This window comes from Lepisma saccharinum, chromosome 26 (assembly GCF_977018435.1).
Source record: "Lepisma saccharinum chromosome 26, izLepSacc3.1, whole genome shotgun sequence".
Lineage (NCBI taxonomy): Eukaryota > Metazoa > Arthropoda > Insecta > Zygentoma > Lepismatidae > Lepisma > Lepisma saccharinum.
In genome coordinates this window covers 49,549,945-49,569,892 of record NC_139254.1, presented here as the reverse complement: position 1 = coordinate 49,569,892, position 19,948 = coordinate 49,549,945, and the positions used below count along the sequence as shown (strand labels likewise).

Below are 19,948 nucleotides of genomic sequence, written 5' to 3'. Positions count from 1 at the left end.
CGCAGTATAATTTTCTTTTTATTCCACGGCGCCCATTGCTAAATTATCACCTTTCGCCATGTTGTTTACATAGATTACCTAATCTACGTGTATAAAATAGTCTACGTGTAGAATGTAGACTATCGTTGTTTACGTGTAGACGCACATCACTGGATGTGACTGATGGGAAACAAATGATAAGCGCTCAGGGTAGCCAACTTCCACAGCCGTTCTTATCGTACATGTACGATATAAAGATGCACCTTCGTCTCTTGCAATAGGCTATATCAAATACTTGAAACCCCGCTAATCATTTTGGCACATGGTAAATTTATCCCTTTCGTTCCGTTGGTTTGAATGATCCTTGTATCATCAAACTAAGTTCTTCGTTCTTTATGGGAAAGGAATAGTGAAACACCAGTCAAAGCAGTGGCGCAACCACAGGAGCAGGGTAGGGGAGCATTGCCCCCCCCCACCCCAACCTTGGACGGAAATGAGTTCTAGGGGGGCAAGGGAGGGCAAACATTGACAGCCAAGGATACTTGCAGGGGGCAATTACCACCCCCAATTTCAAATTTTATGCAAGTAAAAATTCATTTCGTAAAATGTTCTTGCTCGCTTCGTTCGCAGTACCTGCTTTTCTTAGTCTTACAAAGTTCAGAACCGTAGCTAGGGGGCGGCAAGAGTCGGCGCTGGGCGCCGAACGATCTAAATGAAAAAAAGTTGATAAGGATTGAATGCCATGGTGCCCCGTGGAATTATTTGCGTCCTATTAAATCAATATTGATTTCAGTCTGCAGAAAATTGGATCTAAAAATTTTCTTTCTCGCTTTGCTCGCAGCTTATGGTTGCTTTCTGTAATGTACTGGAAATTAACAGAGATACTTCTTTTAATTGATTTTGTTTTAAATGCATGAACAATTGTTTTCAGGAAAGCGAGCGTGCACATTTGTGTAATTTTTGTTGTTGGTTTATCATGAGATGGATGAATTGATTGTGTTATGTATTTAAATAATATATGTTGCGCGTATATGTATTAAAGAAACTTTGAATACGTACACAAATTTGTGTTGGCAGGTTGCATATATATATATATTCTTATTTTACGATGCTCCATTTTGCATATGTGTGAGACATATTTCGTGATGAAAGTTATACATGTTAATGTAAAAAAAATGAATTATATTCGGAATGCATTTATAAATCATTTTCAGTTTTTCAAAAATAGTTTGTGTGTTTGCTTTCCATTATTAGTATGAATTTGAATGTGTTGAAAAAGTAATTCAAATAGTTTGTTCGAACAAAAATGCTTTAGCACCGATTTCTACCCATTTTTTGCGTAATTAATGAGGATAATAACGTCTTTGTTACTACTACTACTAATAATTATTATTATTGGTACGTTTATCCTGGAACTTGCTCCCCCCAGACAAAAATTGGTGGTTGCGCCTCCGAGTCAAAGTATGATATCAAGTTGCCAGTACACATACACAAATTGATTTACAATAGTTTTCAAAATGGAAAATATGATTACTAATGGAAATGCATGAAATCTTTTCTTATATCTGTTACGCTCAAATATAGCTGCGCGATGATCAAAAACAAATAATAAATGACCCATGATTGTTGTGTTTTAAACCTCATGTTCAGATCAAAAGTATTTAATAATAATAATTCATATTACTATATTTCAAAAAAAAAAAAAATACTACACTTCAGCAGATGCACGTAACTGTGTAACACTTCTGGAAACTATACATGCAGAGCCATCTGTTGGACATAACGATCACGAAACATATGAAAGTGAAAGAGCTGGATCCCCACAAACGTGCTGAACTGTAATTTCGCATTAACAACTTCCTAGGAGTGCAGGAAAAAAACATTACTCTACCCCCACGATTGCGGGGATCAGTTCTGAAAGGGGTAGATATTAAGAATTAAAATTGTTGAGTTAGTGAAATATGCAGTGTCGAACAAATTTTCACGGTTCTGAACAGAAGTCTACCGACAAATTGTCACAGGTTGTTGAAAGATCTTGGCTGAGTGTTTTGATATGAACAACCCACGGTTCCCTGTATCTTATTACAGAGTATTATGATGTTGATGTGTTATACTTGTATTATGTCCTTTCGACCGTAATACTTGGGTTACGATAGATTACAATGAAAAAATAATCAACTGTAACAGGGTGGCGCGCGGGAGTGGGAGATTTTGAATCACGTAGTACACCGTCATTGTTAAATTTGACAATACTGTGAGACCATGAGAATATTGTGTAGACAATGCCATTTCAGTTGCTATGGAGCAGTGGTCAGGGGAGCAGCGCCCTTTCGCTTTACGAGACCATTTTGGTAGGCGCATCATGCCCAGGAACGGCGATATGAACTGGCCTGCAAGATCGCCCGATCTGACAGTGTGTGATTTCTTTTTATGGGGATATTTAAAGGATCGGTTGTTTACTACTCGGCCTCATGCACTGCATGAACTAAAGACTGCGATATGTGAAGAGATTCGGTCAATCACTGCGAACGTACTGCAGAAAGTTATGAGAATCGTCCATTCCCGAATGCAAGAATGTTGCCTCAGGGACTCCATTTAGAGGATGTTATTTTCAAATTGTGAGTTATGTTTTGTTTTTTGCAAATGGCATACATGTAACTTTTATATGTCAATAATTATGTAACAATATATATATATTATTACTGTGCATTACGGCATTATCAAAATCTCCCACTCGCGCGCGCCACCCTGTATAATTCATAGCAATACAAACAATACAAAAATTTACATGAGTAAAGAAACAAACCTAGGACAAAGCTCGTAATTGTTTGTTAAACAACGATATCGTACGTACAGTACAGTACACTGCGTACTCTATAGTACGTACTGTTTCTTTAAAGCAGCTGGTCAGAATATCGACCGCCATGATCACGACTGTACAGCGACGCAGCATGGTCTATCGCACATGCTCTAGCATCCCAGGAGATTGACTTCTTCAGATGCTGCGATAATCCTAGCAACCAGTTCCACGGGAGTCTCGAACACTAAGCTCTTCACATGACCCCAAAAGAAGAAATGCGTCGGCGTCATATCTGGTGATTGAGCTGGCCATGGAACAGGACCACCACGATTAATGCATCTCTGACCAAACTGTGTATCAACGTGTTCTCTGCCAGCGACTGCAAAGTGTGCCGGCGCCTCGTCATGTTGCAACCATATGCGCAAAGGTAGTTTAGCTCGAGAAACGCTACGAGTAAACATACCCAAAGGTAGTAGAGTTTGAACAAACGGGAGAAATGCAATTAACTTGTAATAAGGTACCGGGGACAATGGGTTCCTGGTATCAAAACACTCAGCCAACATCCCTGAACATCCTGTGAAAGTTTGTCTGTAGATTTCTGTTCCACCCTGTATATTATTCCCAGAAAGATTGTGGCAGTTCTTTGTGTACGTAAAGTATGATATTATTGCTAAAAAGAGCAAGAATTTCTCCACTTTTGGATAGTATGCATACAACTTTCCAGGTGGAATACAACTTATATTCGAGCTACAACGCCATGGTTGCCGGATTCAAATCCCGGCCTGGACATGGGTGTTCACCAGTTGCATCAGATTATCACTTATCCTCATCGTTGCGATTAGCTAAAAGGAGCAGAAAAGCAAAGTAAAATAAACCAAATCAATCAAAAGGAATGCCATTATGTGCACAATAGGCTAAGGAAATGATTAGAGTATTTATTACGAAACTGACAATAATACTAATTTAATAAGGAGGCAATAATTTCATGGCGCTGCAACCTTCACTTCTTCCAATTTCTTCTTTTTTTTTTCCTGAAGTAGCACCCACTTTACTTCTGCGCTTGTGGCGCCCCTTTGCCTTCCACCGTCTGACCACTCATCTTCACTATCCGAAAGTGGCAGAAAAGCGAAGTAAAATAACGAATAGTTACCCGTGTGCTTTTTGTTTTGTAGTACCTGCTATATTTTACTTCACTGCATTTTCAAGTATCAAATGTTTGTTTTATGAATGAAGGAACAAAGGCGGATGGTTATGACACGCACAACCACCCCGCTTAGCGAATAATTCAGAGTAAAATTCACATGATACCATATACTTCCAAATGAACAGAAAAATTACAGCCTAAATAATGATCATCATATGAATTTTTTGCAAGAGGCTTAAATATTGCCCCCCGCCTCTCCGAACTTCAAAGTTCGATCCCCCCACTATGGAAATTCTGTGCCAATCTAAGACCTAACATTCATATCCAATACCTGGGTATTCCCCTCTAAAGAGCCCCCCCCCCCCATTTAATGCTCAATATCCACCCGTAATAGAAGTCCTGTGATTATCTAAGACTTAACGTTGATAGTCAAAAGTTGTACAGTTCCCCCGTAAAGAAAAGCTTAATCTTCCTACAAGAATCCACCTGACAATTTAAAACTTAATAAGAACTGGACACTGTCCCCCCTAAATAATACTTAGCAGTATACGAAGTGATTATTGCATGTTAACGAAGTTCAACTTCTGTCCAATGTGTTCATTCAGTCAAATTTCCATCATAAAAAAAGCAAATGAAAAAATCCCCCACCTCAAATTTTGGTGGACGCAATCTGCGTCCTCAAACCCGCCTGTGAGCACCCCTGAAGGTGCACGCATTGAAGATACACTATAAATTCCTATGGAACCTGACTTTTGACTCACTCTGTATAATTGAACGAATAGTGCATATTAACTGTTTTAATTGAAATATTTGAACACCATTGTTATGTATTAATTTGTTTAGAATATTATTTCAGTAATTTTGGATATTTTTAAGTATGTCAGAACAATCCATGATGTCAGAAGAAATCACATTAGTTACTTAATTGGAAGCTTCTGCGTCTTCGTTATATATCGTACATAAGCTATTATTTATATCTGTCGCGGGTTCCCAAAATGTTCGGCTCTGACACTACACACAGATGCACCAGAATGCATCGATTGATGCACTAAAGTGTGTTTTATGGCTTCTTCAAAGAATCCGATTCACATTTGATGCATTTGGGTGCATTTTTTATGTTGTGAAAGAAACCCCGAAGTGCATCATTTGATTCAAGTGAGGATCTCTTTCAGTCGAGATGCACTTCAATGCATTAGTTCATGTTCCTTGATGCACCTTCGTGCATCTTTTTGGATGATGCACTTAAACGTTTGGTCTGAGCTACAGAGTTTATGCGCATCATCAAAAAAATATGCATTCTGGTGCATCAAAACGTATCTACTGATGCACGTAAGTGCATCTCGATTGAAAGAAATTCTCACTTGAATTAATTGATGCACTTTGGTGTTTCTTTCACGACATACAAAAATGAACCCAAATGCATCAAATGTGAATCCATAAAATACACTTTAGTGCATCAATCGATGCATTCTGGTGCATCAATCGATATGATGCATTTAGTTCTCTGAGTGCATATACAGCATTACACGATGTACCCTAGATTCTGGGGACTAGTAATATCTTGCTCGATTTATTTCTTGCAGCTACAGAGGACAATGCAGTTCAAGATCAAACACGCCGACCAATTGAAAGACCTACTACCGACCACCATAGAACACGTCTTCAAGTCGGATATAGTGAATGTTCTGTGGCATAGGGACCAGCATGGCCGGAGGTTGTTCGTTGTCAACGTAGGAGGTAAGGTGGCATTTGGTGAATCATGGGATACGAAATGTGACAGAATGAAATTAGTCTTGCTATAGGGTCATTTGGTCTCAGAAATAGATGGATTCTGGTACAGTGGTTGTACCAATAAAGTTGACAAAAACTGCCAAATTTCAGATTTTTGGGGCTCTTAGTTTTGAGTTATTGAGTTTCAAAAAGGCAAAAATTCCAAAATTTGACGACATTTTCAAAACGTAAAACAGCTGTAGATCAAAAACGTTTTGACCCAGAGATCTCAAATGGGTGTAATTCTCTTCTGCTTTTAATGAGCTTTAATTTGAAATGCGACATGACTATGATATTTGAATTTTGAAATTTTTCAAAAACTCGAAAGAAAGTTTTTTTTAATCTCAAAAACACCTCTTTTAATTTTTTTGAAAAGAAAAATATATGTTTTATAGACATCAAATGACTATCTATGTGAAAAATTTCATAATTTGATATCCAGAATTGGATGTGTTTTGGATATCCCGTTTTGGACAAGATCTGGAGACGTATTGGATATTTGGAATTCGACAATGTTTCTGACAGCCAGTTCTATACACGTTTGGGCTATGTATTAGACATCCAGTTCTGGATATCCAATATCCAGAATTGGATATTCATAAATTGGTATCTAATGGATATCCATAACATCCATGGATCTGATCTGGACATTGTGGATATCCAATGGATATCCCTTGGAGATTTGTGCTATATGGGGGGTCCTATGGAAATTAATTTTTTTGTTGCCCCTCCTTTTTGCTAGTTTTGTCCCCGCACCGATGCTTAAACCTTATACACTAAGGGAAAGTAAACTCTCATTGCCCCCACCAGTTTTGGCACCTTGCCCCCCAATTTTTGGAACCCAATCACCGACACTGCTTATCGGAATAAAATTACTGCAATAAAGCGCATTCTATTGCTATGAACTAGGGCATTGTAGGATAGAATCATTTCACATTTATGTCAACATGTACCATACTCTATTTTTGTTAAAATATTGGACTTTGATCTCTGTTTACGCCCCCAATGAACGAGTGCTTCGCACATGAATGTTTTGTGGACAAGAGACGAGAACACTCTTTCAGAACAAATTTTGAAAGCTGTGTTGATTAACAAGGTGAACTTTAATCACATGACACGTGTGTAAACGTTTACAAATGTTATTTGAAAAAAAAAGGAAGAAGATCCATTGGTGGGCAATATATCAATGAATGACTTCTAATTCTAAAAGGACTGTTTGGATGCAATGCATATCACCATATAATTTAAGTTATTTACATGTTAAACTTCATTTTAACATGGAGATGTTACGTTCATTTGAGTTTCAATTTCACTGCATCTTTTACATCACGATCTATATATATATTTGACGGTCAACTGTCATAGACATATTGCAGATATATACGTGTACAACTGGGCTTTGAGTGCATGCCGCTCGTTTCGCCTGTTCGAGCCTTAATCGCTCGAGCGAAGAAGCACTCGATGCCGTACGCTATCTAGCGTTGTCCGTGCGAACTATTTGGCACTCGAGCGAAATCCTGATTTGAATTGAGAATCATCTTTGAGGCATAAAGTATCATCAGACCTTAGTACGTTCTACCTTTGTATGGGCTCTATCGATAAAATCACTGCACAGGGGTTTGATGTGCGTTGAGTTCGTGTTTCTTAGGTCCAGGGGTGTTGGCTGTAAACGCAGAAGTGCCTTTCTCTTAGAAGAAATTTTCCTCTTTACAATTTTAAGTTTCTAGGTACAATGGTTGTTAAGGGTCCATGAACCCATAAATTCTAATGGGTTCTATTGGGTTCCGCTGCAGGACCGGAACATTTTTTCTCGTATAATTTAAATTCGGTTTCATTGAAAAAAGGTTCCTGGACCGAATTTAAATTAAACCCGAAAAAAGGTTCCTGGACCGTAATTAAATTCATCCTGAAAAAAATGTTCCTGGACCGAATTGAAATGCTTTACAGATAAAGAGGTTCTTTACGGTCCACAACCCATTTACGGTTACTGATTTTCTCTCCTGGACCGGAATTGAATTTATTTAAAATTCCTGTACCTTTAGCAACCCTGACTGTAAACCTATCACAATAAGAAAGTTCAAAACCTATACCTCCCCCCCAACCCTTTTATGGATTAACGTTCAGAGTGGATGCTTACGTCACAAGAGAAAAGCAGCCAGAAACTTTGAGGTTTCTACCTATAGGGATTTGGGCTGCATTTTAATGAGCCCGTGAGTGAGAACAAATTATTTTATATACATTAACATCATTGTACTACAATGTTATTCGTAAGTCCTTAAACACTTTACAAATTCACCACAGATAAACTATGTAACGGATACTGGTGATAGAAGGACAAACTCTCCAGGTTTTTGTAGGAAACCGTACGAGCGCATAGTTGCTGTGGTTTGCCGCTAGGAGGCAGCAGCAAATACGGCGCTATGTAAACGTGAGAAAGTGCTTTGTGTGTTGGAATACGCAAGTACCAGTACATTGTCTACTGCTACTCTCCAGCGACGATTTCGAGCAGAATTTGAGAAGAAGTCACCTTTGTACAACAGTAACAAGAAATGGTATAACAAATTCCGAGATGAAAGCTGTCCGTGGTATGCAAAATGCACTATCGGTTAGACATCTGCCGTCGAATCATCCAAGGTGGACACATGGGCGTCGGGTAAGGGAAGGTTGAACTTTTGGTATGATTAGAGTTACTTTATTTCATAAGTGAAAATCCAGGGCACTGTTGACCGGAAGCTTGTTGGGGAGCAGGGGGGGGGGGGATGGACCCGACAAAGTTGGGTGTATATAGTCACGTAGTGACTCTTTTTGGTTCAGTAAAATTACTAAATTACCTGTTCTATCCGCTTGTTCATAACAATTTCAGGGACTTATTTCATTTTCATAAATTCGAGACGAAGTTTCGGAATTTCTGCGATAAGAAAATACATAGGGACTGTCAAATCAGTTACCATTTTTTCCCTTGAGTTTTCTTTAAAAAATGTGGTTTTTAAAAACGCATTTCAAGAAAACCAGGTAAACGTCGTAACATTCTCAAGTTGTTTGACACAAGATGAACATAAAAGTATCATAAGTAGCGTGACTACGTGACTACATACACACAACTTTGTCGGGTCCATGCCCCCCCCCCCTGCTCCCCAACAAGTTTCCGGTCAACAGTGCCCTGGATTTTCACTTATGAAATAAAGTAACTCTAATCATACCAAAAGTTCAACCTTCCCTTACGCGACACCCATGTGTCCACCTTGGATGATTCGACGGCAGATGTCTAACCGATAGTGCATTTTGCATACCACGGACAGCTTTCATCTCGGAATTTGTTATACCATTTCTTGTTACTGTTGTACAAAGGTGACTTCTTCTCAAATTCTGCTCGAAATCGTCGCTGGAGAGTAACAGTAGACAAAGTACTGGTACTTGCGTATTCCAAAACACAAAGCACTTTCTCACGTTTACATAGCGCCGTATTTGCTGCTGCCTCCTAGCGGCAAACAACAGCAACTATGCGCTCGTACGGTTTCCTACAAAAACCTGGAGAGTTTGTCCTTCTACCACCAGTATCCGTTACATAGTTTATCTGTGGTGAATTTGTAAAATGTTTAAGTACTTGCGAATAACACTGTAGTACAATGATGTTAATGTATATAAAATAATTTGTTCTCTCACGGGCTCATGAAAGTGCAGCCCAAATCCCTATAGGTAGAAACCTCAAAGTTTCTTGGTGCTTTTATCTTATGACGTAAGCATCCACTCTGAACGTTAATCCATAAAGGTGTTGGGGGGGGGGAGGTATAGGTTTTGAACTTTCTTGTTGTGATAGGTTTACAGTCAGGGTTGCTAAAGGTCCAGGAATTTTAAACAAATTCAATTCCGGTCCAGGAGAGTAAATCAGGAAGCGTAAATGGGTTCCGGACCGTAAAGAACCTCCTTATCTGTAAAGTCTTTCAATTCGGTCCAGGAACCTTTTTTCAATGAAACAATACGCAACTTGGACCGAATTTAAATCATGCGAGAGAAAAAAATGTTCCGGTCCTGCAGCGGAACCCAGTAGAACCCATTAGAATTTATGGGTTCATGGACCTTTAATAACCCATTGTACCTAGAAACTTAAAATTGTAAACAGGAAAATTTCTTCTACGATAAAGACACTTCTGCGTTTACAGCCCACACCCCTGGACCTAAGAAACACGAACTCAACGCACATCAAACCCCTGTGCAGTGATTTTATCGATAGAGCCCATACAAAGGTGTAACGTATTAAGTTCTGATGATACTTTATGCCTCAAAGATGATTCTCAATTCAAATCAGGATTTCGCTCGAGTGCCAAATAGTTCGCACGGACAACGCTAGATAGCGTACGGAATCGAGTGCTTCTTCGCTCGAGCGAGAAAGGCTCGAACAGCCGAAACGAGCGGCATGCACTGAAAGCCCAGTAGTACACGTATATATCTGCAATTTATCTGTGGCAGTTGGTACTCATATATATATAGGTCGTGATATAAAAGACGCAGTGAAATTGAAACTTAAGTGAACGTAACATCCCCATGTTAAAATGAAGTTTTGCCTATTACCAATATAAAATGTTATATGAAAATTAAATAGATAATTGTGGGCATAGGCGGCGATTTCTTCCGACATTTTTTTTTTTGGGGGGGGGCAAAGCTAAGCGAAGCTTAAATACCGACTTTTTCCGTTTGCGGTGGGGGGGGGGGGGCAAGTTTTTTTTCAGTGGTAGGGAGACGCTTGAGGAAGAAACCTTCCAAAAATTGTAGTTGCAATTATCTAGCTCTGAAATCACAAACATATATACCAGAGTATATCAAACTTTCTGGGCGAGAAAGGAGCTATATTTTGATTACATATATATATCCTACGTTTGTTTCTAAATTCACTGTGTGCTCGTAGGAAGAAATACTGAAGTGGGGTGCTCGCACAGGCAAGCTGAATACTATAAGACTCGGCTGGGTGATGGATTCAACATTTTTTTACTTGCCCATTTCAGAAGGGAATCTTGCGTAATGTCCCGCTTCTTTGCATATAAAAATCCTGGATGCAAAAGTTTTATAATCATAAATAGAAAAAAATAATTGGAATTAGAAATCTGAGGAAACAAGGACCTAAAATGTTTTCGCGCAGAATCCACACTTAATTTATGGAATTTTCATGACATAAATAATATGCTGTTCCAAAATGTTTAAGTTTATACACTGGGCTCCTTAGAAGGGGGCCCAAGTAAAGTTTGGAGGAGCCCGGGCTCCCCCTGCCACCCCCGTTTCGGCGCCTCTGATTGTGGACTGAAACTGGCAGAACGGATATTTTACATAGGGGAAGTCGGGGGAATATGAGAATAGTTAAGGTTTTTCATTAAAAAACTAAAAATCCTTATTTGTTAGAGTTTTAAACGCTTCTCCGTTTGATTCCTCAGCTTAATTTCTACTTTAACCCAAAACAGATAAAAGAAGAAACAGATAGTTTCTTGTAAAAACAATATTTTACAAAATAATGTCAAGTTGCTCATATTACCCCAGACACGGGGTAATATGAGCATAGAGCAAGGGTAATATGGGCCACTACAAATAAAGCTGGATATATCAAAATTTTTACATTTTTTTCTTAGTGCACCTGGTAGTTATTATCATTTACACTCTACAGAAGCACAATCCACCACAAAAGGAATATATCCATCATCACCATCCAAAAAATCATGCAGTTTTCACGTACAGGGGTAACTGACTCCATCTTCCTCAATGTTTACACCGTCCTTATGTAACCACTCGCTGCTATTCTCACACCTTAACTATTTTTCTCCATTGAAGTCATTGTTTCCTCAGCAAACTGGACACACACAATCGTCATGGGTTACAAAATGAATACATCATTCATTAATGTATTTCATTGTTATTTGTTTATTTACTTCTTTGTTTATAATATTGTTAAATTGCATTCATTTCTTTAATTTAAATGTTCTAAAGAGCAGAATAATAAATCTAATTTTGGAACATTGTACAGTCGAAAATAGTTGCTCGTATTTTCCCATTTCTGCTCATATTACCCCGAATACCTCTGCTCATATTTCCCTAGACGCAATGATTTGTTTCATTCAATGACAGTTTTATTCTGAATAGAAAGCCTAATCACTACGTTTTCAAATGACTATTATGGCATTTTGTCAGACTAACAACTTAACAACTAACAACGTGGGTGGGGATAAACAGCGGGCGAGTTGTTTCCGTCCAATCACACTCAACCTTCAGCCAATGAGCGCAGCTGTCATTCTGCTCGTCTACTCCACATGGAGTCTCAGTCACATGACTGCGGATACGCTGTTGCCGTACTTTGCAACTTCAATGTGGAGACCGTGGTAAGTTGCTTGTGCGCGGAGGGACAAGGTGGCGTAGAGTAGATGTATGGCAACACTGTGGGTTGAATGTGATTGTTGCAGCTGTTGGGCGCGCTTCGTGGACTTCAAAGCCAGCCGGTCGTTAACGACCATATCTGGTGTCTGCACCGTTTGCACTACGTTCTGGCGCGGTGTAGCGTGTGGTGTATGACCACGTGATTGCGTGCTAACTAATCAAATGAACGTTTAAAGCAGCGGGATTTGTTGAATATTCTGAACTTGAACACTGCTGTTCGTCTACTTGGGCCGACCCCCGTGGCGGAGTGGTTAGCACATCGCGCTACGACGCCAGGGGTCCAGTGTTCGAATCCCGGTCTGGGCATGAATTTGTGTTTGTGAGTGTCAATTCATCAATTTCATCATGTCGTCACACCTGCACTACACCTAATGTCAAAAAGTGCAGACGGGGCTAAAGTGTTCCCAATGCAGTACCCCAATTCAAATTATATAGCATGTGGTATGATCTCCTGTGAACGTTGTGTTTCTCGCTAAAACTTGTTGTTGTTTTCTTTAGTGTACAATATATTTTCTGGGCTTGAGTAAATTACGGGGCCGTTTACCCACTGTACCCCCTCGAGAATTACGTCGAATTTTCTTTTAATCGACAGGTTTCAATTATTTACGTAATGTAAAAGTGATTCCAACTTTAGGAAAGCACAAATAACGGAGATATTTGATCCCAATGAATGACACACGTAAACTAAAACCTGCAATTTCAGAGCATTTTCGCAGCTTTTTGTTAGTAAAAACTGTTTGTATGCACACTAAAATAGCGAAAGAATACGCAGAAAATAACTACCAATACCAAACCTAACCTAACTACGTAAAATTATAGCTGCTGCTGTGGAATGTTCTTTTGGGTGCTATATTCACTTGCGTGAAGCCTTTGGGCAAGGTAACAGACGTACTTTAATTCACAAGAACACATTTCCGGGAGCTAAAATAAACTGAAAATGTTCATGAACAATAAAATCTTCATAAACCATGCAAAATATTTCACATTCTCCAGGGGGTACAAAGGATCAAGGGTACCCAAATCACATCCATCAACAACATTTGTAGTTTCACACTTACCTTCCTGCTAAAGGACCAAACACTTACCCTTTTCTTCCAAAACTTCATTCCAGGCTCGTGGGACCCAAAGAAGGTATCTGCAGACGAGAGTTTCAAGGCCTTCTACGTTTTCCATCAGCACGCGATGCTCGAACCAAAGACCCAGGTGGCAGGAGTCGTCGTCATCCTGGACTTCGAAGGCCTCTCCATGAAGCAGGTGGTGGCCATCACGCCTTCCTACGCCATGAGGCTGCTGGAATTCATACAGGTGACGTCACTATTCCGGTCGAAAACATTGATAACGGGAGGGTGGTTTTCCAAGTAAATTGACTTCAAGCATATGCGTATACTCTGTCCCGTTTATCTCTGGGGCAAGGTCGCGTATAGCGGAAGAGAAGGGGTGGGGGGAATCGGTTGGGCAGAGCGAAGCAGTAGACGCTGCTGGGACGTCTGGTATAACTGCAGTCGCTTCACCCCCACACGCAGTCCCATTCCCTCTCACGTGTTCATTGGTGGAGCCGTCTTGGGCAAAGACTTGCTTTCGTGCTTTGGACAAATGTTGTTCTCCAGAGCAAAAATAAGATTAATTTCTGTCTCAAGTGGGTGCGCTTAACTCATTAAAAAAAAAAATTTCCTTCAACAAAAGGTTCGAAAGTACAGTAAAACGTCGTTAATCCGAACCCCGATAAGCCAGACTTTGCTAAATCCGGGCATGCAAAACACAAAAGCGGAATGGAAGGTTTTAAATGTGGCTAGACGTCAACAAGAGAACTTCCCAAAGAAAAGGCAGTCAACCACTGATGTATGTCTAAAACTGCTTATTAATTCGGACATTTCAACAAGCTTATTAATTCTAACATTTCGACAACAGAAAAGACTCTTTAAACTTGATATAATTGGTCGATGACAATTTTTAAAAATATTTCTCTTTTTCGTCTCTCCCTTATCTACTTTAGTTTGACAGGAATTTTTTTTCTGAAGATAATCGAAATTTTTCTAGCATTTTTTTTTTATTTTAATATTTTTTGTTGCACAGAATATCAACGCAGGTTACACAGATTTGAAAGGTCTCTAAACACGAATTTCTTGAAAAATCAAATATTGACGCGAAATTTTTTGTTTCCACTTGCCAAATGTTGAACTTATCAACAGCTTTCTACCAAATAATACAAAGTTTTAATATTTTTAAAAAAGAAATGATTGAATTTCTCGAAAAATCACCATTTTTCGCAGATTACACAGATTTGAAAGGTCTCTAAACACGAATTTCTTGAAAAATCAAATATTGACGCAAATTTTTTTGTTTACACTTGCCAAATGTTGAACTTATCAACACCTTTCTACCAAATAAAACAAAGTTTTAATTTTTTAAAAAAAGAAATGATTGAATTTCTTGAAAAATCACCATTTTTGCCATTTTGAAGATGGCGCATCCCCTTGAAATTTAATTCCAACTCAAATTCTGTTTCCCGCAGACTTTGTACTGTACTGTCCTAGTGTATTTAGGCCTATGCCCTTTAAATACACCATAATAAACGTGTTTTGTTGCTGTAAACGGAGCTTTAATGCACTTTCTAATGTTCGTTCAGGTTATTTCAGTTAATCCGGACTTTCGTTAAAGCGGTCAACTTATCCCCCATTAGTCCGGATTAACGAGGTTTTACTGTATTTATTTCTATTTGTGGGTAATTTACAATGCGTTACGATGTAGCAGTTTGCGAATTAACGGGGAGGATGCCGGGGATTTCTCCCTCACAAAATATTTCATCCCCCGCACCTCCACCATGTTTGCTCTTTCCCTTATTTCATTATTTTATTACCGGGGTGTAAGTAAGAAAAGGTACTAGCGAGAGGTTCAGTAACAAGGCTCAGACCATTCTATGTTCGGAGTGACGCCTCCGTCCTCCAGGTACATACCTGCGCTTTCTTCCTCGATGTTCACACACCAAAACCAAATCCAATACTGTTTTCGAAATTCCCTTCCGATCTTCTCAGATCGGTTCGGTTGCTTCGATACACAAATTCCAATACTTGTCGATTCATATCCGTCTGTCAGGCTGGTACCTTTCCACGGACGAGGCAAATAATGGAATTTGTAAGGTCTGCATTCCAAATCGAATTTCGTTTTCAAGTACACCTTCTAATATTTTACCTACAAGTCAACAATAGTGTATCATTTCTTAACTGGAACAAACAGAATTGAAAAACCATTCGTGTACAGTCATCAAAGATATCCCTGCCAAAAAGCATGCAGCCTTGTGTATTATAGAAGCAAGTGATTAACCTCACGAGGGTACAACATCAGGCTGTTTTTTTACTTTGCATACTGCTGATATTTTACAAGTATATGTAGGGAGCGGAAGTTGATGAAACGTCATCTTTTTTCTGACATCTCGGACACGATGCCCATTAAATATACACAATATTACACTTCGTCTAGAACCCAAAAAAAGATAATTTTTCAGTGCATTTTTTAAAAATATTTTGCCAATTTTCAGGTTTTAGGTCATTTTCCCCGATTTTCGGCATTTTTCCGTCATTTTTTCAATATAAGGTGTATTGTATCATATTTTGTCACTTCTTTCATTTTGGTAATATTCTTGAGTCTTTTCACCAAGGTGAACAAAGGTCTATATACCATCTCGCAGGATTTCTTTTTCTTTACAGTGCCACAGAAACACACGACACTACATCACCAGGCAAATTAATGCACTTTACACCAATTCATTCAGTGTATACGACTTTTTCATGAAATTGTTTTAAAATTATTCGGATGTTTCCATTGGAAATCCTCATAGCATATTTTAATTGAATGTGCATGTGGTATCATTTGGTGCCTTTGTTTTTAAACCAAGATTGAATTTTGTTTAATTTCCTTTTAATTTCAATTTTTAACCTGAAACTAACAAATATAATGGTCATTTTTTGCATTTTTTATGTCATTTTTTCCTATTTTTTAGGACATTCTATAGGTCATTTCCCATATCTTTTAGGTCATCAACTTCCGCTCCCTATTTATATGTATTAAAGTTTTGACAAGAGACTTGTAGGTTAGATGAACATTACAATAGAGATTTGGTCAAGTTTTCTGTGATACTATTTCGATAATTCTTTTTGTGTTCGAGTTTAAGTTTTCTGAGAATGTACATATACTGTTCCTAATTACATGCAAGTGTTATTATAAGATTTAACGACCTAGATTAGAAATAATGTTCTAAGGTACCAGGGTTGTTACAGGTCCAGGAACCCATAAATTCTAATGGGTTCTATTGGGTTCCGCTGCAGGACCGGAACCTTTTTACTCGCACAATTTAAATTCGGTCCAAGTTACGTATTGTTTCAGTGAAAAAAGGTTCCTGGACCGAATTTAAATTAATCCAGAAAAAATATTCCTGGACCGTGTTTAAATTGATTCAGAAAAAAGAAGGTTCCTGGACCGTATTTAAATTGATCCGGAAAAAAGGTTCCTGGACCGTATTTAAATTCATCCAGAAAAAAAGGTTTCTGTACCGTATTTAAATTGATCCGGAAAAAAGGTTCCTGGACCGTATTTAAATTGATCCAGAAAAAAATATTCCTGGACCGTATTTAAATTGATCTGGTAATAAGGTTTCAGGACCGAATTGAAATACTTTACAGACAATAAGGTTCTTTACGGTCCAGAACCCATTTACGCTTGCTGATTTTCCCTCCTGGACCGGAATTGAATTATTTAAAATTCCTGCACCTTTAAGAAATCCGCAAGACAAGAGTTTACTATACTGACTGGTATCGTATACAGTCTTGCATACCCAAAAAAACATACCTCCCGATGTGAAATCACAAGTACGCCACTGAGTTGGCACCCCCCCCCACCAAAAACAAAAAAAGCTTAATTCGCACACTGCAATGTAGTATATATATTGATTACATTATTATAATGTACACAGGCCAGTCAATACAATAGTATTTCTCTTCCACGTTGTATATACCTGTAGATACAGCTTTGGAAGTTAACTAAGCTCTGGTGCCTGTTCTCACAGTCAGTACAACCCGTTCTTGCGATATATTGTACTGTGCTTCTCCTTGTATGTGTTGAGTGCCCTTTTACAGCCTCAGCTTTTAACTAGGGTATGTATAATTTATCCTAGATGAATTATTATTAAAAATCCATGACTATATTAATTTTAAAAATTGAGTGCATAAATTTCTAACAGGCATATTTTTTTCTATTACTATCTGATTAGCCGGCGTTGCCCGGATATTTATTTATCCCAATCTTCTATTAGATAGGAAAACTATAAATTCTAACTATAGTGTAAAATGTAACTAATTTTATTTACAGGTATTTAAAAGTATAAGTAGAGTATACACATTATAAAGTAAAATATTTCACAAATTCACTATAATATTAATTTAACTCAAATGTCATCATGAATCTCACCAATTAGCTAAGCGACTCCGAAAACTGTTGATTCTATTCTAATGTAGGTATTTTTTGACATTTTTTTTCATCCTCTCTCACCCCCTCTCACCTCCCCATGCCGATAGGTGATGAACTTGTAGTTGAACGGCATTGGGAGAGTCACTATTCATCTTAGCGACCCCGAAAACTATGGATTCCACGCTAATATCGTCGTTTTCGATTATTTTTACATGTCACCCCTTCCCACCCCCACCCCCAGGGGCGCTAGGGGTGTCTTACCCACACAGTATTTCTTTCCATATTGTAAGTCATGTGTGTACCAAGCAGAGGCGTCTCGTGAACACATGCGGTGCATGCTGCGCATGCGTCAATTGTCGGAGAAAGGACAGCTTGCTCTGCGACGACATTCATGAGCATTTCTACATTCTAATTTCTTCATATAGGAGAAGTATTTATTTTACACGAGAGCTCGAACTAAGCTTATATTACATTTCTTGGGTCTGAAGTGACGCATGCGTCAATTGTGGGAAAAGAATTATTACTTTCTTTCACTTCAGATCCAAGAAATGTAACATAAGCTCAGTTGAGCGCTCTCCTGTAAAATAAATACTTCTCCTATATGAAGGAATTAGAATGCAGAAATGCTCATGAATGTCGTCGCAGAGCAAGCTGTCCTTTTCCCCACAATTGACGCATGCGTTCACGAGACGCCTCTGGTACCAAGTTTGGTTGAAATTCCTCCAGGCGTTCGAGAGTTATGCCGGAACAAACAAACATAAATACATACATACATACATTTTTATATATATATAGATTGGGCATTGTCCTCAGTTTTCATTTAGTTAAGTTATCTCCGCATTGTGTGGCGGGTAAAAAGAGCTTATGTCTCGATGTACTCATATCAATCACTCAAGTTCCGGGTTCGAGCCCCGTCGTGGAAATGGATGTTCTTTGTTCCCTTCATTATTTTTTTCTAATCATCACTCATCCTCATCTTCGCGTTCATCCAAAAGTGGAAGAAAATCGACTTAAAATAATAAAAATACAAATATTGTCTGCTACTATCTGTTGTATTAGTATCTTGAAAAAGACCTGCTGACCTTTTGGTTATTTGCTCCCCAGGACGCCCTGCCTCTTCGCCTGAAGAACGTTCACATCGTGAAGCAGCCATTCCTGTTCAACATGGTGTACCAGATCTTCAAGCCTTTGATCAAGGCCAAGCTCAAGAGTAGGGTAAGTGCGAGCATAAAAATCGGGTGAATCACCTAAAACTTGCACCCCAAATATTTCAGAAATGGAAGGTGCTGTTTTCACAGAAATGAAGTGTAACCAAGGGCTCATAATTGTATTTATTTTAGAAAGTTACATTTTTTTAAATTTAACAATGCCTATTGACAGTAACAAAATAAAACTACAGTGTATTAGAATGTCAATGGTGTTTCTTTCAGGATTCTAGTACAAGTAGTTTTCGAGCTATCGTAGTTTTGAAAACTGTATAGACCGGCAGTTGTCTGCGACATGTGTCAGCACCAGTGATGTGCGTCTACGCGTAAACAACGATAGTCCACATTCTACACGTAGACTATTTTATACACGTAGATTAGGTAATCTATGTAAACAACATGGCGAAAGGTGATAACTTAACAAAGGGCGCCGTGGAATTAAAAGAAAATTATACTGCGTATCAGTTGCTGATGTGTGAAGAGAACTTTTTATACTCTCTCTTCCAAATTCGAACAATTTCTCACCTAGGAAGGAAATATAGGAAATATTCTAGTGTTTTACGGGAAAAAGACCACTCTTGCCTCACGACTGCCATCTGTTGTTGTTTTTTGCATACTATTTATCTTCCTCCATAGTTGATGATATAGAAGAGAAGAGAAATTTTGTTGTAAATAGGATTCTTTTCATTTCGTTAGGAACCAATATAGTTGAAAATGTCACTTTCCTTTAATCAAACCCTTGAAAATTAATTTTAATGCACTTTAGATTGTCTACGTAGTCTACGTAAACTACAAGCCAATGTAATCTACGCGTAGATTACGTGTAGACAACGCATGTAGACGTAAACTTATAGTCTACTGCACATCACTGGTCAGCACTAACTTAAGAAAAAAGTTAAGAAATCAATTCGTTGGATTCTGAAGAAGAAAGAGAATTGGCCTTGAAAGGTTGTGTTCAAAATGACGCCCACCAGCTTCAATACAAGCTTCCAGTCTGCCATGTAAAGATTGATGCACACGTTCTAGCATTTCATCAGAAATTTCAGCCCAGGCAGCAGTAATACGTCGTTTCATATCATCTGGTATAGTCGCAATGTCCTTGTAAATAGTCTATTTTAGCTTACCCAGAGGAAAAAAAATCTAAAGGGGGGCAAATCTGGTGAACGTGCCGGCCAA

At 38.6% G+C, this 19,948-nt stretch overlaps 1 protein-coding gene across 6 annotated transcripts in view; it reads left to right on the top strand.

The window, feature by feature from the left end:
- The window catches only part of LOC145979843 (clavesin-2-like), a 93,792-nt gene that overhangs the window by 62,755 nt on the left and 11,089 nt on the right, over window positions 1-19,948 (top strand). For all 6 annotated transcript variants that reach the window (XM_083112874.1, XM_083112876.1, XM_083112878.1 and 3 more), the window contains 3 exons: window positions 5,507-5,660; window positions 13,219-13,412; window positions 18,672-18,782. In XM_083112874.1, the coding sequence (XP_082969000.1) occupies window positions 5,507-5,660; window positions 13,219-13,412; window positions 18,672-18,782 (459 nt within the window). The remainder of the gene's footprint in view (window positions 1-5,506; window positions 5,661-13,218; window positions 13,413-18,671; window positions 18,783-19,948) is intronic.